The sequence below is a fragment of the Mesocricetus auratus genome, unplaced genomic scaffold, assembly GCF_017639785.1.
Source record: "Mesocricetus auratus isolate SY011 unplaced genomic scaffold, BCM_Maur_2.0 Super-Scaffold_100007, whole genome shotgun sequence".
Taxonomy (NCBI): domain Eukaryota; kingdom Metazoa; phylum Chordata; class Mammalia; order Rodentia; family Cricetidae; genus Mesocricetus; species Mesocricetus auratus.
The window spans coordinates 47461001-47485742 of record NW_024429191.1 but is presented as its reverse complement, the minus strand read 5'-3'; the positions used below and the strand labels follow the sequence as shown (position 1 = coordinate 47485742).

The 24742-nt window shown below is 48.1% G+C and overlaps 2 protein-coding genes across 4 annotated transcripts in view; both read right to left on the bottom strand.

Annotated features, from left to right (window-relative positions):
- Positions 1 to 1823: 1823 nt before the first annotated feature.
- On the bottom strand, positions 1824 to 3983 carry Mfsd6l (major facilitator superfamily domain containing 6 like). Its single transcript, XM_005067592.4, has one exon. The coding sequence runs from the start codon at positions 3777 to 3779 to the stop codon at positions 1989 to 1991; it is 1791 nt and encodes a 596-aa protein (XP_005067649.1). The 5' UTR covers positions 3780 to 3983; the 3' UTR covers positions 1824 to 1988.
- A 2324-nt stretch (positions 3984 to 6307) lies between these two features.
- Positions 6308 to 24742, bottom strand: part of Pik3r6 (phosphoinositide-3-kinase regulatory subunit 6) — a 48344-nt gene continuing 29909 nt past the window's right edge. For all 3 annotated transcript variants that reach the window (XM_040748919.1, XM_040748920.1, XM_040748921.1), the window contains 8 exons: positions 24406 to 24528; positions 20498 to 20608; positions 17815 to 17902; positions 17478 to 17548; positions 16820 to 16910; positions 14023 to 14135; positions 7615 to 7727; positions 6308 to 7112 (listed from right to left, as the gene is read on the bottom strand). In XM_040748919.1, coding sequence (XP_040604853.1) covers positions 6959 to 7112; positions 7615 to 7727; positions 14023 to 14135; positions 16820 to 16910; positions 17478 to 17548; positions 17815 to 17902; positions 20498 to 20608; positions 24406 to 24528 — 864 coding nt within the window. In that variant the 3' untranslated portion in view covers positions 6308 to 6958. The remainder of the gene's footprint in view (positions 7113 to 7614; positions 7728 to 14022; positions 14136 to 16819; positions 16911 to 17477; positions 17549 to 17814; positions 17903 to 20497; positions 20609 to 24405; positions 24529 to 24742) is intronic.

Genomic DNA, 24742 nt, shown 5'->3' with positions numbered 1-24742 from the left:
GCACAACGTGTGGGCCTGCATTCCCACACACATCACACATACATAATAATAAATAACAATTTCAAATACTCTGCTTCCCAGACTCCCTTACAGCTGGGCTGGCCACGTGACACAGTTTATACAGGAGTCAGTTAAGGCGTGCTGGGAAGGCTTTTGCTTTCCTGGTTTCTCTCCTTGTCTTGTCTTCCCATCTTCTTACAGCCGGGAAGGTGCATGAGGGGCCTGGCGACGAGGCAGCTGTCTTCTTGCCACAAGTACAAACATGGGTGGGAGCAAGCTGAGTGTGGCAGGGCCCCGAGGTGACAGGGTTACAGGCTCTCTCTGCCATCACTGAGCAGATCTGGGTTGCTGTCCCCCTGGATATCTGATGTGAGACAAATGGATCTGCCAAAGGCAGGGGTGAGCTTGTGTTAGTTATCTGTACCACAAGGCCTCACAGAAAGAACTGGAAAGAACAAAACAGATCCTAGAAAATGTTCCCACAGTGGACATTCGTGCACTGCCTCCTTTTCTCCACCTGTGAATCACTCTGCATTTGTACAGCCAGGCTCCTAAACCCAACATCCTACATTTTAACTTTCAAAAAAAAAAAATGTTGTGCTTGCTTGTTTTGTTGCCTGACAGTCACAAGCATGCAATCCCTACAGAGGCCAGAAGAGGGCATCAGACCCCTGAACTGGAGTTACAGATGGTTGTGATCTCATATGGTGATGCTGGAAATTGAACTCAGGACCACTGAGCCATCTCTCCAGCCCCCATTTTCTTGATTATAGGTGTAAGAATTAAGAGATAAAGAACTTTCCTCTGGGCCAGGCATGGTGGCTCACACCTTTAATCCCAGCACTTGGGAGGCAGAGGCAGGAGGATTTCTGTGAATTCGAGGCCAGCCTGGTCTACATAATGAGCCCTGGGACAGTCAGAGCTATGTAGAGAGACCCTGTCTCAGAAAAACAAACAAACAAACAAAAAAAACCAACAAACAAAACTGGCCTCTGGCATAAAGGAGTCAGAACAAGTTCAGTAATACTACATCCTAATCAAAGCAGATGTTAAAGTCTCTGTGTGCCTTGTAGGGAGGAATGTGGATTCTCAGTGTTTTTGCATGGTGGCACATACATTTGTGGGTGGGGTCAGTGTTGGGTGCCATTCTTATCAGCCCTCAGCATAGCTTTTGTAGAATTAGGCTTGTGACTCCCCTACCTCCAGGAAGGCCCATGGCCCGTCTGGATCAGCTTCTGTCTCTAGCCACGGTTTCCTGCAGGTCCTGTTGTCTTCCTTGCACAGCCAGTTTAACGCCATTGCTTCTGCCACTGCTCCGTTACTGGGTTCAGTGGCATCAGAGCCCTACACTGAAAGCCCTGGAAAACCTCTCAGGTCAAAATTAGCAAACACAAAGGAACTTTTCTGCAAAAGCAAATGTGTTCTCCCATATTCTAAAAAGTTTGTATGGCAATAAAATAAAATAATAAAATCTTGGGCTGAAGAGATTGTCCAGGTGGTAAAACAGCCTTTGCAAACATAAGAAGCTGTGTTCGATCTCTAAGAACTACACAAATAGAAGGCATGGTGGTGTGTGTGTGTGTGTGTGTGTGTGTGTGTGTGTGTGTGTATGTAATCCCAGTGACGGGGAGGTGGATGCTGGAGGAGGAGGAGGATTTCGGGGTGTGCTAGCCAGCAAGTTCTTGCCTAAATGGTAAACTCTAGATCAGCAAGAGACTCTGTCTCAAAAGAGGTGGACGGCGTCCCTGACGGCGACACCTGAGGTTGTCCTCGGGCCTGCACATATACACACACACACATACATGTATACAAACACATAAAAATAAAAAAGTAAAATCTCCTTTTACTACAAAGTGAAATCACGCAGTGAGTAGACCCTGTTGTGCCTCCCAGCACAGACACAGCTCTCTCCCTTAAGGCTCCCTGAGTCCAGAGCAGGGTCCTCTCCCATCCATGAGTGCTCTTCCCCTTCAGGGTGCCGTGACCTCTCAGCCCTTCCAGTCCACATGGTCCTCCCTCATGGCCTTCACAAGCCAGTCCCGTTCCGACCCCTGCTCAGAGTCGCTGCTGTCGCTCCCCTCCATAGCTAGCAGCTTTGAGTAGTTGATCCTCTGTTCTTGGGGCAACCTGGGCTTGGTGGCCAAGAACAAGGCCAGCCAAAGCAACAGGACCACACAACAGGCTTGGTAGAGCACCGCTATGCCAAAGTGCATTACTACAAAGCCCCCGGCAAAGCTGCCGAGGCTGCAACCACTCTCATAGAAGTGACCTCGGAACATGGTGCTCAGAGACCTCTCCACACCAGAGGTGGCCAGGTCCTCTACGGAGGCCCCCACAGCCCACCACAGGGCCCCACTGCTGATGGCACCCAGGATCTGAACAGGGAGGACAGACCACCAGCTCCAGGTGAAAGAGTAGTACAGCAGCTGCAGGGCCAGGCAGCTCAGCCCCAGGCCCAGCACACCCACCCTAGACAGTTTCCTAAGCAACCAAGTTCTGAACGGATGAAACAGAACTTCTCCTAGTAAGCCAAGAGCCACCGAGAAACCCATCACCAGCTCGCTGCTGCCATGGTCCTTCATGTGCCAGAACAGAAAGTTCTGCACCGTACTGGTAGTGGCTCCTATCCAAAAGACAGTGAAGGTGAGGAGGATGAGGCGGGAGTCGCCCCGTATTAAGGACAGTGCTTTGATAGGTTTGTAGCTGGGCCCCTGCTTCTGGTCGATGGGGACAGGAAAAGCAGTGCTCACCGCTAAGGCCAGAGTACTGACCAGTGCGTAGCTGTAGAAATGAATGGCGCCCCGAGGTCCATTGGTCACGAGGAAGCATTCCAGATGCCCCACCAAGGCTGCGATGCCACACACACCTGCTGACATGCCCAACAATCTCCACATCCACAAGCCTTTGTTACGGTCAGCGGCGTCCACAAAATCCAGATATTCATAAAGACTGTCATCTGCCACCTGCTGCAGAGGCGCTGCCAGCAGCTCCCAGAATACCACAAACCCCAAGGAGAGGATGAAGGTCCACTGTGGACCCTTGGAGGGGTGGTCAAGGGCCTGGGCATCCCCCTGGGTCTTTGACCAGTTGTCTGGACTTCCAAGGGCTGCACTTCCAGGAAGTGTCCCCAGGGTAGTATTGTCCACCTCAAAAGTCCCTTCCTGGGAATTAGTTCTCAACCCAGAAGTGACAGGATGGAGAGCTTGGGTAGTGGTCCTGGCTCCTTCAACAGAGCCAGCTAAATAGGCCTGCAGACTGCGAAGTATTCGTTCTTGATTTCTACCAGATCCCTTTGGAAAGCCAGCCGTGTCCAGAGCTCTGGTGTGCCTGCTGCCCGGGAGGCTGGGTGCTCCTACCCAGTGGTTTGGGACTGATCCCTGGGCGGAGGTCATGGTCACAGTTCGTGTGACCCCCAGGGGTAGGACAGTGATGGCCACTTTGTTGCTTCCATTACAAAAGTGGTTGCCCAGATTTCTGTCCACCGGTGGGACGAGGACCATCAGGAGGCTGGCTCCTGCGGAGCCCAGCAATGAGCCAGTCAGAAACATTCGCCTTCTCCGGTAGCGTTTGGCCAGGAAGGCACAGAAGGGAGTCCAGCAGGCTGCGACCAGGTGCTTGGTTCCCATGAGGATGCCCACCCAGGGTGCTGTCACACCCAGATGCCTCAAGTAGAGGGTCAGGAATGGGGTCACACAGGCATCCCGGACCCCGCACACGAGGTGGAAGAGCTTGGCTACCCCCAGTGCCCTGGGGACGTCCCACTGCGGGTTGGGGCTCATGGCTGCGGGATTCCGTCAGACCCGGAAGGGCACAGGACCGAGCTGGACGCAGGGCGCGCGAGACTCCATGTCCCGGGGAGGGAGGATCAAGGGCTCAGGGTTCTGAGCAACACCGACTGCGTCTCCAGCCCCCGGCGTCGCCTCCGGTCACCTAGCCAACGGCTGCTTACCCCACCACCACGTCCGGCCACTGGCCCGGAAGTGACCCCGCCCCAGGAGTGAGGCGTGGCGGAGGCGGAGCCGGTGCACCTGTGGACCGCAGTGCCGCACCTGCGCCCCACCTGCGCCACCTGTGAGTAGCGTCCTGCGATCCCCTGGCGCATTTGGAGCTTGGCTTGAGAAATTGTCAGGGTCAGGATAGGGATAAGGCTGGGAGGACGACATCCACACGCGCGCGCGCGCGCACTCAAACACACACACACACACACACACACACACACACACACACACACACACACACACACACACTAATTATTGTGAATGCTCAAACTGGTATGAAACAGTTCAATCACCTCAGTACAGAAAAGCCAGAATCCCAGATGAGACTCAAACTCAGTGAGACTGTAATCATTACCAGTTTGAAGCCCTGAGACTGCCCCCCATCGCCTTGCCTCCTTCAGCAGTCAGGCATTACCCTCACTTGCCAACTTCACACTCTTTTCCCACAACAGCGTTCTTTTCTCTTTGAGACCCCTTGGGCTTGTCTGACTCTGCCTATGTGAGAAAGCGTTCCCTGCTTCCCATGCCCATGGGGGAGCAGAGGCTTCCTGTAAGCCTGGACTGCCTTTGGGCCCGTACATTAAGTTAACCTCAGATCCTACTTACATCATTCTTGGTCTGTGAATGGGTCATGGGGCTTTGCTCTATTCCAGGGATAATGAGGTAAAATGCCAGTGCTAACCCCACCCCCACCCTGTATTGATTTGAATGAGATGGTTTCCTGTACACTGGAATATTTGAACACTTGGTCCTCGGTTGGTGGCGCTGTTTGGGGAGGTTTAGCTGGTTTTGCTGGAGGAAGTACTTCACTGGGGTCAAGTTTTGAGAGTTTTGTTTTGTTTCTTGAGACAGGGTTTCTCTGTGGCTTTGGAGCCTGTCCTGGAACTAGCTCTTGTAGGTCAGGCTGTCTTGAACTCACAGAGATCTGCCTGCCTCTGCCTCCTAAGTGCTGGGATTAAAGGCATTCACCATCACTGCCCAGCGAGAGTTTATTTTTTGCTTGTTGGTTTGTTTATTTGTTTAAATACAGGATCTTATTCTACAGAGAGATACTCTGTCTCAAAAAACAAACAAAACAAAACAAAAAGACCCTATTGGGTCCCTTAACTGCCACAGACATGAAAAACTGTCAGGGTTTGTATGGTGGGGGGTGGCAGAAAAGACCAGGTTATCTCTGAAAAACCAAAACCAAAACAAAACAAAGAAACAAAGACAGGATCTCATTACATAGCCCTGGCTGTCCTCAAATGCTCTAGGTAGACCAGGCTGGCCTCAAACTCACAGAGATCCACCTGCCTCTGCCTCTTGAGTGCTGGGATTAAAGGCATGCGCCACCACATCTGACAAGTGCTTTGAGAATGTAAAGCTGTTTCCCGTTTCTCTCTCTGCTTCACGACTGCGTTTGAAGGTATGAGCTCTCTGCTTCCTGCTGCCGTGGCCAGCTGTTTGTTGCCCTTTCTTCTTGCCATGATAGACTCCTTCCTCTGGAACCACAAGCCAAAATAAACTTTCTTTCTATCACAGCAACAGAAGAGTAACTAATACAGATTCCCAGTTTCAAAGGGATCCTACCACCCTCACTCACCATCCTCTGGGGCTCAATCTAGCCGACAGGGAGGGAGGGGCTCAAGTCTACCCCCCACACTTGTTTTGCTTCTCTCCCAGCCTGCAGCTGGTGATGGGGCCGAGGATACCACAGCTTTGTTTGTCCTTGATCTTTTGTACCCGAATGTGCAATTTTTTTTCACTTGAAACATCAAATTTCTTTTTATCCGTTCATCTCTGGTTTCTCTGAAGCTACCCTGCATTCCTGCTCCTGCGTGGGGGAGTCCTGAAGTTAGGAAAAATGAGGTGAGGAAAGAGAAGGGGAGCAACCACAGCAGTGAATGACACAGAACTGTTGCCTGGCCTAAGTGAGTCCACTCGATTAGATCCAATTCTGTCTTCTGATTGCTTCTGCAGTACAATTAGGGCCATGGGAATGGGAAAGGTGCTCGCTGCCAAACCTGATGACCTGAGTTCTGTTCCAGGACCCACACCATGGAAGGAAAGAACAAATTTCTACAAATTGTCCTCTGACATAAACACATACTATGACACACACACACACACACACACACTCATACACAGACATACACAGACACACATACACATATGCATACACACATACACACAGACATATACACACTCACATACACACATACACACATGCACACATACACACAGAGACATACACATACATACACATGTACAGACACATAGACATGCACATACACTCATACACATACACATATATACACACGCACATGTGCAAAAACGCCTTAGTGTGCTTTTATTGATACTAACATTCTCTTCTCTACTGAGACAGACACACCTCCGCAGTGGTGAGAGCTGATAAGGATGGTACAGACTCAGCAGAAAGCAGGTACAATGTTCCTTACTTACTTCCTGTTTCTTCCTCAGCCACACCACATCACTCTGTACAAAAATGGTGCCCATTAGCTCCTACCCCCCTTTTATAGTGCTGGAGTCAAACCCAAGGCCTCTCATACACTAGGCAAGTGAGCACTGCCTACCCAGTACCACTGAACCACCCAGCTATACCTGCAGTCCTTTGGCACAAGTTCTCAGGACTCCCTAGGGAGCTTGAATTGGTGATGAAGAAAGCTTGAAAACTGGAAGATAATCATCAATACAAGAATGAAGTTTCTGGAAGAAGCTGGGTAGTGTATGCATGTATTCATTCCATCCCAGCCTTGTCCAGTAATCCATCAGCCTTGGAATGGGTCCTTCTTCATCACAATTGAGGCTCTCTCATCTCCCAGGCATTCTCTGGCTCCTGGTCCAAGCAGAGATGCCCACTGAGGCTGTCAAAGTGAGTGTTATGGGTGGGTAGGTAGTGTTTCCTTCTTCTTGGGTCTGCTGCACCTGGATCCAGATTGTCTACTGTCCTGGCGGGCTCACTGGATGATGCCAGAGAATGTGTTGATGGGCATCAGAAGGGGACTGAGCTTAGCCATATTCTTTTCTGCCTCCTGCCGGTGTGAATTGAGCCCCGACATCTTGGATTTCTGGGCCCGTGAACATGGCTCTGGGCAGGGGCTAGCCTCAAATCTGCAGTGGGGAGAGACCAGCTTAGAAGACTAACCTCAGGGACCAGATTCATCCAGCACATTTAAAAGGCAGACAAATTGTTGTGAGTACAGAGGAGGAATCACAAAGAAGACAGAGGACAAATCAGAAAAGAAGGTCATCATACACCAATGTTCTCTGATAGTGGGGGAGACTCTTGGATCTAGGTCACTGTGTCTTTGTGTCTTCCTCCCTGGGAAAACCCGGAAAACATCACAAAATTGGGGTACAGGTACTCCAAAAGGGGATCCTTTGATGAAGGGTCAGTGCCAGCAAGAGGGGCTGGAACAGGAGGGCTTGCAGGCTGTGTGTCCGTAGGAATCCTGGGAACATTTAGCACTAGCCTCAAGTCATGGGGCCATGGTCTAAAACCTGCTGACTACAGATGTGACTCAGGTAAGTACCCTGGGTCAAAGACAAGAGGCTGGGAGTTTAGATTTTCCCTGTGGGGACTGGAACCCCAGGGGTAGAAAGGCCCACTCACCTGACCACATCCCTGAAAGTGCGCCGGCTGTCCTTGTCCAGCCACAGTGTCAGCAGCCTCTGGTCTTGGCTCTGGACTTGGATACTGGATGTCCGGAAGGTGTTTGCCACTGTCTGCATCCAAGAAACAGTTTATGTAAATGTCACCTCTGCTCAGCAGCCGGCTCTGCCAACACTTACTGTCCTGGGATCTGGTGTGTTTCTTCCATCTATCCCAAGGGGTCCCTGCTCTTTTCCTGCTAGTGACTGAGCAGTGACTGCATAAGCTGCCTCCGTGTCCCCTTGCTCTGGGATGCTGTTTTAGTTCTTTTCTTGACCTGTTATGCCTCATTATGAATACAAAGTAGTAATGCTGTGGACAGTATATGCTGGGTTATCAAGTCAGAGTGTCTACATGCATCTCCTATGGCAACCAAATTACTAGGTGGCCCTAGTTCTCAGAATTAAATTATATGTACAATTCTTTGCCTGGGACAAACATAACCAGGCATGTCTGGGAAGCAGTCAAAGAAAACTCTAAGCCAGTGGGAATCAGGCTAGGCATCCTTCTGACTCCAGACACTGGGAACTTCAGAGAGGCCTTTCCTATGGAACAGGGAACTCTGAACCTTGGGGTGCCAGGAGGGCCTTGCAGAGTCCCCCACACATACACAGACAGCTCCAGTGTCAGGGAGCCTCAGCATGTTTTTCTAAATGTTTTCAACCTGGATGCTTCTAAGAATGAGCAGTGGGAAGGGTTTAAACGCCAGGGCTTGGGGACAATGGGGGCAAAACAGAGTCTTCTGGACATGACAGGACTGGTGTTCTCACAGCAGCTGTGGCTGCCTGCACAAGACCTGCATGAGAGCAAGCCATTCAGCATTCTAGCATGGAAGCAGAAGGGGTCCAACTTAACACAAACTAGAGCCCTGGGAAGAAGAGAATCAGGAAGGTGCTGCCATAAAATGGCCTATAGACAACTCTGTTAATGGTTGATGTGGAGGGCCCAGGCCACTGTGGTCAGCTGGTCCTGGGTTGTATAAGAAAGCAGGCTGAGCCAGCCATGGGGAGCAAGTCAGTAGCAGCATGCCTCCACTTCAGTTCCTTCCCCCAGGTTCTTGTTCAAGTTACACCCTTGGCTTCCCACACAAGAGGGACTTTATCAGTTGTTGGGGGAATGTCCTTCTGTATATATGTTTCTCTTATTGGTTGATGAATAAAAATCACTGTCTGGCCAATGAGGCAGGAAGATAGGCGGGACTAGGATAAGGAGAATTCTGGGAAAGGTAGGCAGAGAGAGAGAGACCGTGAGATAGACGACATGTAGCTGCCAAATGAGATACAGGTCCAGGCATTCTCTGAAAAGCCAAGACCACGTGGAAATACATAGATTTATAGAAAAGGGTTAATGGAGGACAGCCTCCAAAACAATACAGAGAAACCCTGTATTGAAACAAAAAATTAAGGCAGAGCTAGCCAAGAAGCTCTAGCCATCGGTCAACAAATATAAGTCTTTGTGTGCGTATTTGGGGCAGAGAAGGGTGGTGGAACCTGGCGGGACAAGAGAAAATAACAGCAACAATGAGTTATTTTTTTAAGAGGACAGACCTGGAATGGTGGCACACACCTTTAATCCTAGCACAGGCAGAGGCAGGTGGATCTCTGAGTTCCAAGCCAACCAAGGCTAAACTGAGTATTTAGAATAGTCTGTGTGACACAGCACTGTGTTTGTGTTTGTTTTGGATGCACATTATTGTTGTTGTTGGTTGTGATTTTCCCAGAAGAATATAAGCATGAACAGTGGTCTTGGGGATGAAGACTCCGTGTTCAGAGGAAGAAGGAAAACTCCTGTATATTCTTTCTCTCTTTGTCTCCTAATCTAAACCCCCTTTCTCTACTCCCTTCCCCTCATGTGAGTCTGACCAATTGAGTGGAGAAGAATGATATACTCAAACATCCGTTAGATGAGAGGACAGCAGACTCCGTGACAGAGAGTGGCATGGCGGGAGGAAGACGAGATGCCTGGCTGTGCAATAGAACCTGTAGCAGTTTGGGTCCCCTGGAACTCTTGGCTGTGAGGGAGGGGTATGTTGTGGGCAGGTGAGCAGGCCGTGGAGCCCAGTGGGATGTAACTAGACGGTTAACCAGATAGTTGTCTGCCCTGGGGAGTCACTGTTACCTTCCAGAAACAGCCAGAGAAGCCACAGAGGGATGAGATTCTGCCCTAGGAGGGGGCTAGTGGCAGCCAGGGTTATTCAGCTTACAGACTGTGCTCAAACTGACTGTACCTGGTGAGGGAATGGGGGTCGCCCAAGTAAAGAGACTAAGGTCCAAGGAACTGGGTATGACGTGCTGAGTACAGGATTCAGCCAACTGATTCTGATTCAGTGTTCTTTCCTCTGCCACACACAGGGAGCTTCAGGTGTGGCAGGACCCAGGCTCACACTCCAGACAACAGGAGGCTGTCTTCCAGCCTCCTCCCACACACCTGTTTGTTGCAGTTGCCTCTGGGGTCTACGCGCCAAGGCACACCCTATCTCCTGGGTTGTGGACTGTGAAGACAGGATGCATGGGTAATGCAGCTGTGGGGGCCAGTGGCAAGGGCCAGACGCAGGCTTTGCAAAGGATGTCAGGCTGCAAGGTGAGAGACCAGGCAAATGCTCTTCTTCCCTGTTGGCCTTGTTTTCATTCCTTTCTTCTGTCCTCGCCTTGCTGGTGTCACTCACAGCTATCAAGCATCCAACCCAGCCTACGGCAAGTCCACCAAGCGAGCCACAGGGCTCTTGCTGTTCCCAGCTGGGAACACCTCCCCTCCGGTTCACCAAGGACTTCCTCTCTGTGGCTTGGTGTTTACCATCTGATAAAACATGGGGGGGGAGGTCAGGGAGGTTCCAGGAGAGGAAACACAGTTATTGGAATCTCACTCAGCAGGTCGGCAAGAGCTTAAAAAAGAGAACTTTCAGGTTTGATTAGCTTAGATAGCCAGAAAGCCCCTGGCCAGGTTTTTTAACGAGGTCAAATGAGCAGGGACTGGTAGAAGGAACTGACTCCAAAAGAGAAGTTGCAGTCAAGGGTAACCAGGCCCACCTGGAACAGCACGAAGTCCTTTGCTAAGGCAGATTGGGACAATCAGAGCTCTCCTGCCGTGAGCAGCTGGCCTCAGAGAAGTGAGCTTTGGGTTCAGGGTTGAGATGTCGGAACTCTAGGTGACCAGTGGACATCTGTTGAGGCCCACTATGTGCCGGGTACCCTGAGTGCTGGAGACCCCAAGTCCCAGAGCCCCAGCCCCCTCCACTATGCCATTTACAGGGCTGCAGTGTTTCCATAATTGTGTCCCCAGACTCTGGGAGAGCACAAAGGTGGGGTACCCAGCTCACCAGGGAGTGGGGATGGGGAAGATCTGGGGCAAAGGGAAGGGTATCAGGACAGGCCTGTCAGGAAGATACCCCCACCCCAATCCGAGTCCTGGCTCTCAGGATGTAGAGGCAAACGGATGTGGGGACAGACACAATGCAGCAAAGGCCAAAGGGGTGACTTCTAGAACTCCCAGGCAGGAAACGGATATATAAAGGTTAAACAAATTAAAGACAAAAATTGGCAAAATATTTCAAAAACATGAGACAAATAACAGGCTATGTCCTCATATAAAACAAGGATATCATGGTATCCATATGAGTGGGAACACAAACAGGAAACACAGAAATAAAGATTATCGGTAAATATGAGAAGAATCAGCTTCACTAATTTTGAGTGACAGAAATCCAAATTAAAACAAAGGAAATTTTGATGATCAGATTCACAAAGATGAAACAAGTCAACTAGTGTATTGACGGCCTTCCAAAACTGGTGCCCGCACATGGTAGTAGGGGTGGGCCTTGGAGGCCAGTGAGATAAAATGTCCAGATGTACGGATGCCAGATCCCTAGGGAAGGCTTTTAAAGGTGTAGTCATGAGTTTTAGCATCTATTCACCCCCAAGTGTGTCCCCCCCCTATGCTTATAATAGTGAAAGAAGATCACTTAATCTTAAAAAAACATTTAGATGATCATATAGGTATATGCAATCATTATGAAATACTATTTACTGACGTAAACAAGGTTCCATCAGGATATATGCACAAATCTTTTATATATATATGAAATATATATGTTATATTTATTTATTTTGATTTTTTTGAGACAGGGTTACTGTATGTGTCTTTGGCTGTCCTGGAATTCACTGTGTAGACCAGGCTGGCCTCGAACTCACAGATATCCACTTGCCTCTGCCTCCCAAGTGCTGGGATGAAAGGGGCATGGACAGTATCTTGGGAATGTAAGCTTTCCCTTACATGCTACCACACCTAGTTTATTTTATTTTTAAAAAAGAGTCTTACTATGTAACCTTAGGTGGTCTGGAACTCACTATGTAGACCAGGCTGGCCTTGAACTCACAGACCACCGGCCTCTGCCTCCAGAGTGCTGGGATTAAAGGTATGCACCACCATTCCCAGACTCCTTGCACATACTTTTGAGCAAAACTATTGCTGTAGACCATTATCCACCATGTTTATCAATTACATAAAAATATATATAATGAAAAATGAAACAAAGTATTAATACTAAAAAAAAGCCACCAGTCATCCTAACTATGCACTGAACTTTTGACTCAAAATAAACAAACTGTTGATCTAGAGATGAAAACATTACCTTGCAATAAAGAAATGGAAGGACTGAAAAGGGACGGTCGGCTTTGCAGCATGGAGGTGACTTTGCTGCAGTGGGGTAAGCTCACAGCAATAGCTTGGAAGCAAGGGAGTCATGGATACGGACCTCAGACTCCTAGAAGTATCTTTTTATATTTTTGGTTGTGAGACTAGCCTTTAACAGCTGAGCCATCTCTCCAGCCCTAGAAGTACCTTTTTAAACGCTTGACTAGACAGGAGAAAGGAGCTACAGCTGGAAGCCAAGGAGAAAACGTGGCCAAGGCAGAGTTTCTTGCCTGTTTCTAGGATGGAGAGTGCCACACCAAATCCAGTAGATTCTGTGTGACAAGTTCCACAGACTGAGGAGATAACTTCAAAAGAAGGAGGTCTCCTAAAAACAGTTGTAAAACTCTCGGCCGGAGAAAGTATTGAGCCGTAGTTCTCATGGCGATTTCTGTTCTTCTATTCTTTTCTGATATTAACGAAATGTTCCTAAAAGCCTATGCTGACATTTTAAACTAAATAAATAAATAAAAAACCACCCCCTGAGACATGGTCACTGACCATGACCTCATCTCCGGGAAAACCAGTGCTTTTCAAATCATTCACGTTAATAAACAGTAATAGTATTAATTAAAAACTTTCCCAACAATAAAATTTCATATGGCTGTACGTGTGTGATCGAGAGTGGTTTTAATGTTTGGTAAACAAAGCATTTTGATAAGAAAAAAAAGTTAAAATTGCTCTATTTCAAAGACTCAGAAGAACTAGACAACAGAATCAAGCAATTGTGACTAGGTAACAGATGTCAAACAAGAAATAACTAACCATAAAATTTTATTAACCTAATCTTAGAAATACATGGTTAGCTACAGTTAGCCTTAAATGATTTTTTGATTTATCATTTTTATTAGCCTTGGATAAGTTGTGTGTTACTATGCCTAGTGACAATGATGTCATTTGTCTGCTTCACTATGCTTTCTCCTGGATAAAAAGCCTTGCTAAAAAGCTATAAAATACACTCAGATTCAAACTACCTCTGTGTTTGTTTTTGTTTGCCACCACCAAATCCTTACCCACCTAGTCTTTGAGAACCCTCATCCCAGGGACCCCCATACCCGGCTGGGTGATCTGTGGCAGGAGAGGAGACCTGAGCCTGTCTGTTAAGGAAGCAGCAGAAAAGAGTGAGCTGTCACAGGCAGAGAAAGAGAAGAAAGACTCCAAGGACCATCAGGAAAGGGACCGCATGACATCAAGGCTCTGGGCCTTGGCATGCTATTGGCACGCAGCCTGTCTGGTGGGTGGTGTATAGGAGTCCATGTCAGTGAGAGCACTGTTGGGTGGGACCGTGGGGCTCTGAGGTCAAGTTAAATGTAAGTGAAGTTGAGAGAAGCCATCAGAGGGAGAATATAGGTGAGTCTCATACCTTGATCACTAACTACCAGTCAGGACAAGGCCAAGGGGCAAGGGGAGGGGGTCAGAGAAGCAATAAGGGTGAGAGCAATTAGAGCATGGGTGTCATCTATCTTGTACAATTGCAGGGCAGTGGCCCAGATGACATAGGTGGGCAAATGTGGTTGTCAGGGGATGCCTTGGTCCTTAAATGGGCTGCAGATGGAAGGCGGGCTCGGTGCCTCCTCATTTCCCACACTGACTGGAAAGCCCCACAGCAGGAGTGAAGGGTCACCAGTCTTTCTCTGAACACCTTCCCCTCGGCCTCCCACTTCCTAGTCCACCCGAACTCACAGTGAATGACCTTCCTGCCAGATTGGAGGACTTGACAACCTCGGTCACACTGACACGCAGGCACGTGCAGTCTGGAGCAGAAGCAGCATTTGGTGAGGTGCAGTGGTAGAACCCTGAAACCGAATGAAATGAGGGGGAGGGGAGTAAGTGAGTGGGAATCTGGAGATCCTGGGTCCTTCGAAGCCCAGCATAAACCCTGTCTTCCCCTTCGGCTTCCAGGTTGCCCCACCCGGTGGCCCCCACGTCTAGGCTTCATGTTGGCCCTAACCACACTTCTGTTCTTTCTTCCTCTCCCATCTCCTTCCCTGGAGAAGCAGCCAAGTTTCTGAACCTCTGGTGATCACCGCACCAAACCCCAGGGCTACATACTGAGAAAACAGTCTCATTGGACAGCTGGCCTGGAACTCAGAGATTTGCCTGCCTCTGCTTCCCAAGTGCCAGGATCAAAGGCGTGTGCCATCACAGTGAGCTCTCCTTTCTTAGTAAGTTTTTTTTCTTCTTTTTTTAAAATATATTCAGTAATGTTGAGAATTGAATCTAGGACCTCAAATGTACCAGACAAACATTTTATCAGCAATCCCCATGCCTAGTTCCCATTCAAATCCACTTCTTTTTTTAAATTATTTACTTTTATGTACAAGTGCTCTGCCTGCACATATGCCTGCATTAGAGAAGAGGGCACCAGATCCCATTACACTTGGTTGTGAGCCACCATGTGGTTGCTGGGAATTGAACTCAGGACCTCTGGAAGAACATCTAGTACTCTTAACCGTGGAGCCATCTCTCCAGCCACCCAGTCCACTTCTTTATAGTGTACACCGCATCACAGAAATCACCACGTGTGACCACTGTCAGGCTGAAGCTCTCCCTGCCAACTAAAGATGGTGCTTGGAGGACTTTGTGCTTCTTGGGTGGTGCTGGTCTTGCCTGCTGTGATGGGCTCAGGGTTAGGATACATGTGAGAGTCTTCAGAAGGAAAAAGAAGGGATGCAATACCTCGCCTCCCCCCCCCCCCCGCCCTTCTCCACCTCGGCAGGGTCTCCTGTAGTCCTATCTGGCCTCAAACTTACTATGTAACCAAGGATGGCCTGACCTGATCCCCTTGCCCCCCATTCTGAGCTTGCTTGGGTTACAAGTGTGTACCACCAGGCTCTCTGTGGGCAGAGCTAACATTTGTAGTTTACTGTGCACACGAACTAGTGTCTATTACCTGTGTTTTCTATTTAAGAGTGTAAAAGCGATGCATCACTTTCCCAAAGCCACACAGAGAGCAAGCAGAAGAGGGGTAAGGGTTCCATCTACCTAGCTCTGCCCCTGCCTTCCCGGTCTTCACAGCCTCCTCTAGACCATGAGCCACTGGCAAAGCTATGAGTCTCCTTCATGATGCTAACATACCAGAAGGAAAGCATGCCTTTCCAGAATATGAAAGAGTATCACATGTCACCTAAAAGTTCAGTTTGCCTGGAAGTGGCCTTATCAAAAAGTGCTATTACTTCTGGAGTTTCTTCTCTTTGTGCTGGGATGCCTCTGTAAGGTAAGAACACGGATGCAGGAGGCTGGGCAAGAGGATGCCAAGTTCGAGACCAGCCTGGCCTACATCACAAGATACCATCTCATTTTAAGACAAATTTGAGAGTATAAAATATTATTTTATAGCTGGGCACATGCCTTTAATCCCAGCACTCGGGAGGCAGAGGCAGGCGGATCTCTGTGAGTTCAAGACCACCCCAGTCTACAAGAGCTAGTTCCAGGACAGCCTCCAAAGCCACAGAGAAACCCTGTCTAGAAAAACAACAACAAAAAATTACTTCATTTTTTCAGCTAATGTTAACTGAATGCTTGTTTGTTTGTCACAGGTAATCACAGTGTAGCCCAGGCTTTGAATTCATGATCTTCTTGCCTCAGCCTCCTAAACACTGGGGTTGTAGGCATGGACCACTGCACTAGCTTCCCGAGCAGCTTCTGCAGGACAGGTGTGCTCTAGGTACTGAGGGAGAATGGTGAACAGTGTATTTCTGCCTAGGTGAACTTTCTTGTATGCTCAGAAATGATCTCCCCCAAGTCTGTGTGGGCCACTGCCCTGAAGCCTAAACTGTGGGATTTAGCATTTCTCAGAGACACAGTGGGATACTGAAGAGGAGAGAGGGTGCCTGACTCTGAACCCTTGCAGAGGTGACCCCGAGGAAGTTATTTTCTTGCTTCTGTTTCCTAGCAGGAAGGAGTTAGGAATACTGATAATATCTATCTCAGGGAGTTCACTTGTTCAAAAATGAGGTCTTGCATCTAACAGAATGCTGTCAGGCTCCTGGAAGATGTGTTTGGTATTGGTTATCTGTGTCGTAACCTTTTCATCCTTCCAGGGGACCAGGGAGCTCCTGGTGAAAGCTCATGTGCTCTGTCTATATGAGCTGGATTCTTTACTGTCACTCCATTTTGCTCATTCATTTATTTATTTTTATTTTGGAACAACATGTGAAAGATCTAGTATTTCCCAGCAGAAAGCTGCCAGCTCTGTAGGCCTCATTCATAGTGGAGAGGCCTTCTGCTCTCATCCTAGGTCCCACTACCTTCCAGTTGTGGAGGCCCAGCCCCAGACTGGGACAGTGGACCACCTGAGGGCAGGGGGCTTGCTTTACTCAAGGCCTCAGCTGGCCCCGACCAGAGCTCTTTGACAGCAGTGAAGTTGTGAGACCCCCACCCTGCTCCCCATCTCCTATCAGCCATCCCATTTCCTCCTCTCTCCCTGGTTTTCTTCTCATCCCTCCCATCTCTTCAGTCTGCATTCCCAGGTCCTCACCTTCAGTATCACCAGTTGGAATGGCCTTCAGGACCAGCCCGGTGGCCCTCAGAGAAACAGTGACTTCTCGGGGCCTGTGGCTAAGCAGGGCCTGGGGACGGGAATTGAGGGGTAAAGAGGGGATCCTGAGAACATGCCCTCCCCTACATCTTCAAGTCTCACTTCTCCTGCCTTGGGAGTCTCCCTGGGGTACTGATAGCTATAAGGGGACTGTGGGCGGAGGCTTAGGTGTTCCTAGTCCCCAAGGAGCCTATCCAACTTCTAGATGGGTAGCTCATAAGGAAGTTTTTGAGCAAGAAACCAGCTTCCTTTCCTTTTTTTTTTTTTTTTTAAGACAAGGTCTCACTGTGTAGTCCTAGCTGGCCTCAAGCTCACAAAGATCCACCTGCCTCTGCTTCCCAAATGCTAAGCTTAACTACATGCACCACTATGCCCACCCAACCGTCTAATTTCTTAGAGCACATTGCCTCCTTGTCTTCATGTAAGGTCAACTTCACTCTTACATCATCCTTGCAGAATGTTCTGGAGTCTGAAAGAGGCTGTCTTCAAGAAAGGGGCGGGGCTTCTTTTGGCTCTGTCTACAACCCCCATATCCCAGAGACGGACTTTCATTATTGACGCCACCTCGGTCCCTGCTGGCCATGCCGCTGACACTGACCTTCTGGTAGCACACAGACAGCTCAGCTCCTGTGCCCTCGGCTGTCCCTTTCCTTCGTGGTGAAGAGCCCTCTGAGGGGAGATGAGAAGGGGTATAAGGTGAGATCCCTTCCCCCATGTCACTGAGGCATAGCTGCTGGATAGACCTGGCAGCTGTTCCTGGATGGAGAGGTAGCATCTTGGGAAGACTGCCTTTCAGTCTGGGAGCCTTCTGAGGTAGAGGTGAGTGTGGACCTGACCTTCAGCAGATGATACAATAGGACTACTGTGCGGGTGACATCTGGTGAGAGGCAAGCTAAGCCAGGCTGAGCTCTGGGGAAAGGGGAACAGAAGGTCACCTTTGGGGGACTTGGAGTCTTGAATCTTCACCTTCAGCTCAGTGAGGAAAATGTCCTCTGTAGGGTCATGACTCAGGTTGGTGAAGATCTAGGGACAAGAAGGGGCAAGGAGTGGATGAGGGAGGGGGAAGGGGGCTTAGAGAAAGCTTCTGACCCACAGCCTGGGGAGCCCCACATGCCCACCTGCCCATGCTAGGTTCTGAGCTACACAGAGTGGCAGCTACATCTGTCCTGATCTTTTCATCAATGTAAGCTAATAGATGCCCCCAGTGCTAAGCTGATTTGAAAAGTTCTTGTCACTTGCGTCTGAGTCCTTCCCGAAACAGAGGAATGGAGAGGAAGAATCAGAAGGTACTGATTCCAGTCAAGCCTATTTTTTTTGGATCAGTAAAACCTCTCTTTTACCACATACTTGTAAAGACACAGAATCCCAGCTACACAGGAGGAGCAAGGTCAACTGAGCAACTGTCCAATGTGGTGACTATAGTTTATAACAACATGTACTCTTACTAAAAGCCATAAGTAGGCTGTGAGTGTTTGTGCCATGATCTGTAAGTGTGAAGTAACGTGCACTTGAACTAGCCCAATTAACATAGTTTTACAGTGTGTACATATCATGAAAAGGCACATCATAGCCACATAAATATGTATATTCTTGTGTTTGTCATTTGTTCTTTTTTTAAGATTTATTTTATCTGGGTGTGGTGACACACACATTTGATCCTAGCACTCAGGCAGAGGCAGGGGCAAGTAGATCTCTGTGAGTTCAAGACCAGCCTGGTCTATATAGGAGGTTCCAGGACAGTCAGTACTACATAAAGAGGCTATGTCTCAAAAACCAAAGTAAATAAATAGGATAAAATAAAAATAAGCAATAAGAAAGTGAAAGATTTCTGTGTATGAGTGTTTTGCTGGAATGATTGTCAGTATCATGTGCATCCTAGAACTGGAGTTATGGACAGTTGTGAACCACCAGGTGGGTGCTAGGAATCAAACCCAAGTCCTCTAAAAGAAGAAATGCTGTTAACCACTGAGCCATCTCTCCAGTCCCTCGTGTTCATGTTCATATGGAACGTGAAGTAATTGACGTGATTGTTTGTGGCTGTGTATCACACACCCTGATGCTGTTTCTTCATGCCTCAACCTACCAAGTGCTGGGATTACAGGTGTGCACCACTACATCTGGCAAGATGATGACTCTCAAGATAATCCAAATGGTAAATCTCTTATGTAAGTTACTAATCGTCTCTTTTCCTGTGACCTTGACTGGTACATATGTTTAGTTATGAGCCTGAAACCTATTTGAACATTCTGGGTGAAAACAGATATGGCGCAAAGTAGAACAAGATATCTGCAGTAGAATTTCGCAAGTCTAAAGGAGCGGCTGAGCCCAAGTTAGGTAGAGGGAGTAAGAGTCTCTCCATCCCTGACCGGGGCTCAGGAGTCCTACCCCGAAGTTTGGCTGTCTGCTGGACCCCAGGACTCAGTCCGTCATGAGCTTCAGCGTAAGGCCTTGTTTGTAGGTGTGTACCAGCCACTGTGTCCTGCAGTAAGGATCACTAAGTGGGCTACCATGGAAGCTAATTCACCTTTGGATAGAAAAGGAAGAAACCACAGCCTCCACAAATGGCTCCCACCTATCAGCATCAACTGATAAGAGATGGTCATTCGGGAAACTGAAGGAAGGATTTGAAAGCTAAATTTTCTTCCACTGTTTATACCATCAAAGGTATGGAGCTTGGACACACAGTAGGAGATAAAATTGAGACCTGGAGAAAGTCTAACCCATGAAGTTCAATGTTCCACACAGCCTGAATGGGAAAACGGATCGACATCTCATGGGTCCAGAATGTTATTCTGGTTTTAAGTGACCAAGTGCAAATTATGGAGACAAGTAGAAGAGCATGGCTAAGAAGGAAGGTCCAGAAGGGGTATCAGTCTGGTCAAGACTGAAATGGAGGAAGTTCACGTGCACCAGGAGAGGCCCTGTGAGGACTGGAATGGGTGTGGTGCATTCTGGGTACAGACAGGACATTCAGGGGACCTGATGGTAGGAAAGTCACTTGCTGAAGGGAAGGGCTTGAGGAAAGTGATGAAATACCCACTGTCTCAGAGGAAGAGGAAACTGGCTAGAGGTCTCCATGGGCCAGGATGAAAGGGTGTCAAACGGCCTTGTATTCTTTTTTTTTCCAGGTGGGCCTTGGAGGAGTATGTGGAACTACTGGGCTTGTGTTTTTCTGGGAAGAGAAAAGGAATAAAAGGGAGCAAACAAGGCAACAGAATAGTTCAGATAAAGAACTGACTAGAAGGAAAGGAAAAGAGGTAATAGTATGGGAGGGGAGGATGGATGTGAGAAAATACAGGGATCTGAAGGTCTCCAAGAGGCTGAGGAGACGGGTGGTGGGAGAGAAATTAGTGCCTTGGGAGTGTGTAACCAGAGGATGGAAGACAGTCCAGAGCAGCCTACCCCTGACTCCCAACCTTTTGTTTGAACTTGAGGTCTTTGACGTTAATAATGAACTGGTTGGTCCAGACAAAATGAAGACAAAGTTGTTAAGAACAGCCAGGAACTGATTTGCAGCCTAGTGACCAGTATCTCCCCAGAGCCAGAGGATTTACATGGTGGCTAACAGGGTCCTGCAGGCTGGCATGGCACCCTGGGAATCCCAGGGGCAAAACTTACCTTAACCTTGTAGAGCTGGAAATAGATGGGTTGGGTGCCCATGCGAACATAGTAAGTGATTACATCCAGGATAAAGGGGTCCACAGTCCGGGATGTGTCAAAGCAGGGAGGCTGTGAGGAACAAGGCAGTGTCTTCAGTCGCCACTCGCCCCCAGGCTACTAGGGGAGGCACAATTGTCTCAATAAGAAACTCCAAAGCCTCCATACTCCCTGTGATGACCAAATCTGGCCAGTCCTTCAACAAACTCCAATCCTTCCTGGTCATCTGGTTTTTACCTCTAACCAAAATACAAACCACTTTTTGTTTTCAAGGCAGGGTTTTTCTGTGTAACCTTGGCTGTCCTGACTCACTCTGTAGACCACGCTGGCCTCATCACAGAGATCACCTGCCTCTGCCTCCTGAGTGCAGGATTAAAGGTGTGTGCCATCATCACCAGGCTACAAGCGACTTCTAATAAGACTCCATCCCCCCAGGTGAGCTGGTTAATTTTGTTTGGGCAGACTTACTGAGTGGTGAGGCGGTGTGCTAGCTGCTTGAGGATGTAAGTGATGTAGCCCACACAGAAGTTTAGGTTTGGATTGGTTACTAACTATCTAGAAACCTGGGGCAAAATTTTTTGAAGCCTGAGTAATCTTCAAGGGAGAAATAAGAGGACAAACGACTTGACGGGATGATGTCCCTTTTAGCTCCGGCCACGTCTGAATCTGTTAATAAACTCACTAATAAACCAAGTGTGATTGCATGTGCCTGTAATTCCTGCTCGTTGGGTGGCTGGGGAAAAAGAATGTTAAGTTAAACTACACAGTGAGGCTCTGTCACAAACCAAGCCAGGTGTTGGTGGCGCATGCCTTTAACCCCAGCACTTGGGAGGCAGAGGCAGGTGGATCTCTGTGAGTTTGAAGCCAGTTCCAGGACAGGCTCCAAAGCAGAGAAACCCTGTCTCAAAACAAATAATAATAATAATAATAAATAAAAAAATAAATAAATAAACAAACCAGTGATAGTTACATGCTCCTGGGAATGTGACTGCCTTAGCCCTGTGACAGTAAAGGGAATGATCTTCAGGTACACAGACTAGACTATCCATATAGAATGGGATACAGGCTGAGTACCCCTTATCAGAAATGCTTGGGGACCAGAGGTGTTTCTAACTAACTCCACGGTTTTTTCCCCTTCAGATTTTGAAATATTTATGTGTAGATGATGAGATATCTTGGCAGTGGGGCTCAAGTGTAAACATGAAATTATTTCATCTCACATGAACCTCATCCTCTAAGCCCAATGATAATTCCACACATTTTCAGTGTGTCTATGTTTTGACTATGACCTGTCACATAAGGACAGGTGTGGAATTTTCCACTTGTAGAATCATGATCATGCTCAGAAATTTGTGCATGTTAGAGCATTTCAAGTTTTGAATTTCTGGGTTGCTTAGGACTGCTCAAGCTGTAACACCAGAGTTGGCATAAGGCTCAGATTTGTTTTAAGCATAGCATATGTGACCCCAAATCTCTCTGACTCCAGTGTCTGGTTTGTTGAAATGTTCCCTTCAAAAAGATCATGCTTGGTCAGGCGTGGTGGTGCACACCTTTAATCCTGATGCTCTGGAGGCAGAGGCAGAGGTAGTGAGTTCCAGGCCACTTAGGTCTACACAATGAAACCCTGTCTCAATGCACCCACACACACACACACGTGCGCAATTATGCTGATAATGCAGCAATCTGTCTCCAGGTCCTTCGCATGGGAGCTGCTTTTAGATAGACCATGCAACTGATTAATTACAAGAAAGAGCAGAAGGAGACAGCAAGATCTTTTATGTGTCCTGGTGGAAGAAAAGCTGCCAACAGAAAAGAAGAACCAAGGCCTTTATAGAACTGTCTCCATAACCTTCTCTTGTGTAAAAACAGGTGCTATTCAGAAGACAGACACACACACCCAGACATCTTTGTGTGCATAAAGCATGTAAGAAGACTCCCCGGTCACCCAGGTAAGAACCACAATAGAGACCTTAGTTCGGTGGCCTGTCAAAAGGCAATGCATAGTTTTTATGTAATGTTTTCAACTGTTAACTTTTAAGAAACAAATGAGCAATTTGATAAATGTATAAATCAGTATCTTCCTGCTGTACTGGTAATACATTCTTTCTAATTGGAACGAGAGAAAGACGCCCTGATCATGACAAGAAGGTCACTACAAGATGTGAGAAATAAGCTGAGCAAGAAATGGTCAGAAGCCATATAAGAAAAACCATACAATCCCCATAGAATAATAGGAAACACTTATGAAATTATATTATGTGCCCAGAGAGGGACACTTAATATGTGGAAGAGGCTGATTCTCTCTCTTCAATCAAAATGCCAATAGATTTTTTAAAAAATTGGATCTAATGAGATTGCTCAGTGTTTAAGTGCACTTGCTGTTTGTTTTGGAAGACCAGAGTTAGGTTCCCAGCATCTCTGTGGGACGCTCACACTTGGCTATAACTCCAGGGGATATGATGCCCTCTTCTGACCCCACAGGCACCTGCTCACATGTGTGCATGCATGTATACACAAAATAAAAAATATTTAATATAATTTTAAAAATAACATGCAAAATCTAAGATTTATCGGGCAAGATAAACTACTATTTTCTGAAAAGTTCTATAAAAGAAAAATAATGCTATAGGCTTACCCTTCCAGATATCAAAATAGAACCATACTGATTTTTAGAGAACTGAATAAATCCATGAAAACACAGAGCCCCAGAAACAGTGTCACGCAGATGTAAGAGGCTATAAGCAGAACATCAAATGGATGTGGCAGGGTGGGTTATGCAACTAACAGCTCTAGGATAACAGGCTAAACCCTTGGAAAAAGCAAGATTACACACACACATTAGGCTGGAGAGATGGCTCAGCGGTTAAGAGCCCAGGCTGCTCTTCCACAGAGGTCCTGAGCTCAATTCCCAGCAACCACATGGTGGCTCCGGTGGATCTGGTGCCCTTCTCTGGCCTACAGGCAGACACATATACATAATAAATAAATAAATCTTGAAAAAAATTACACACACATCAGATGAAAAACTAAAATTATTCATGTGGGGGCTCATTATCTAAATATTAAAATCCAGATTGTAACAGTGTTTTGAGTATTGCGGTCCCAGGCCTTAAGAGGTTAAGACTCAGGGCTGATGAGATGGCCTAGGGGCAAGGTAAGTTAGTTATACAAGCTGGAGACCCAAGTTCAATCCCCAGAAGCCATGTAAAGCTACAAAGTTGTCCTCTGACCTCCATTTGAGTGCTGTGATATGCATGCCTCTCCCCAAAAAACCCACCTACACAGACAAGAGGAGGAGGAGGAGCAGGAGAGGAGGAGGGGAGGAGGAGGGGAGGAGGAGGAGGAGAGGAGGAGGGGAGGAGGAGCAGGAGAGGAGGAGGGGAGGAGGAGGGGAGGAGGAGCAGGAGAGGAGGAGGGGAGGAGGAGGGGAGGAGGAGCAGGAGAGGAGGAGGGGAGGAGGAGCAGGAGAGGAGGAGGGGAGGAGGAGGGGAGGAGGAGCAGGAGAGGAGGAGGGGAGGAGGAGCAGGAGAGGAGGAGGGGAGGAGGAGCAGGAGAGGAGGAGGAGGAGAGGAGGAGGGGAGGAGGAGCAGGAGAGGAGCAGGAGAGGAGGAGGGGAGGAGGAGGAAGAAGACCCTTTCAAAGGCAGAAGTCACAAAGAATAAAGTTCTGCATATAGCAACACAAACCATTAAACTCTAACTAAAAACCTGATGGGCAAATGGCAAAGTGTGAAAACAAATCTAACTGGGGTCTCCTCCTGACTCTACCTCCTTCCTCTCTGAGCTTTAAAAACTTCTCCATCTACATTCATCCACTCACACTCCTCCCATGCTCTCCCCTTCCCTCCCCGCCCTTCCCACTGCTCCTACCATCTCGGCCAGCTTGAGGATGGCAGGATACAGGGTATTGACAGTGCTTTCATACCATGGGTCCGCTCGACCCAGGAAGGAAGCCAGCTCTCCCAGCTCAGGCTTTCCGGGTACCTCTGGATCCTGGGGATTTGGGGAGAAGGGGGCAGGCACACCTTTCAGGCCCTCCCCTCCAAGTTTGGGTGCCCCAGATTCCAAAGCCCAGTGCTCTGTGACTGTGATCAAGTCATTTAACCTCTCTGACTCAGTTTCTATACTGTGTGAACACACGCTAATGTTTTGGATCATAAACTCAAGCGATGTGGAGGAGCTTTTGCCATGACACTACAAAAACACT

What these genes read in the sequence shown, in the direction of transcription:
- Mfsd6l (XM_005067592.4), bottom strand. Translation starts at nt 3,779, where the DNA reads ATGAGCCCCAACCCGCAGTGGGACGTCCCCAGGGCACTGGGGGTAGCC.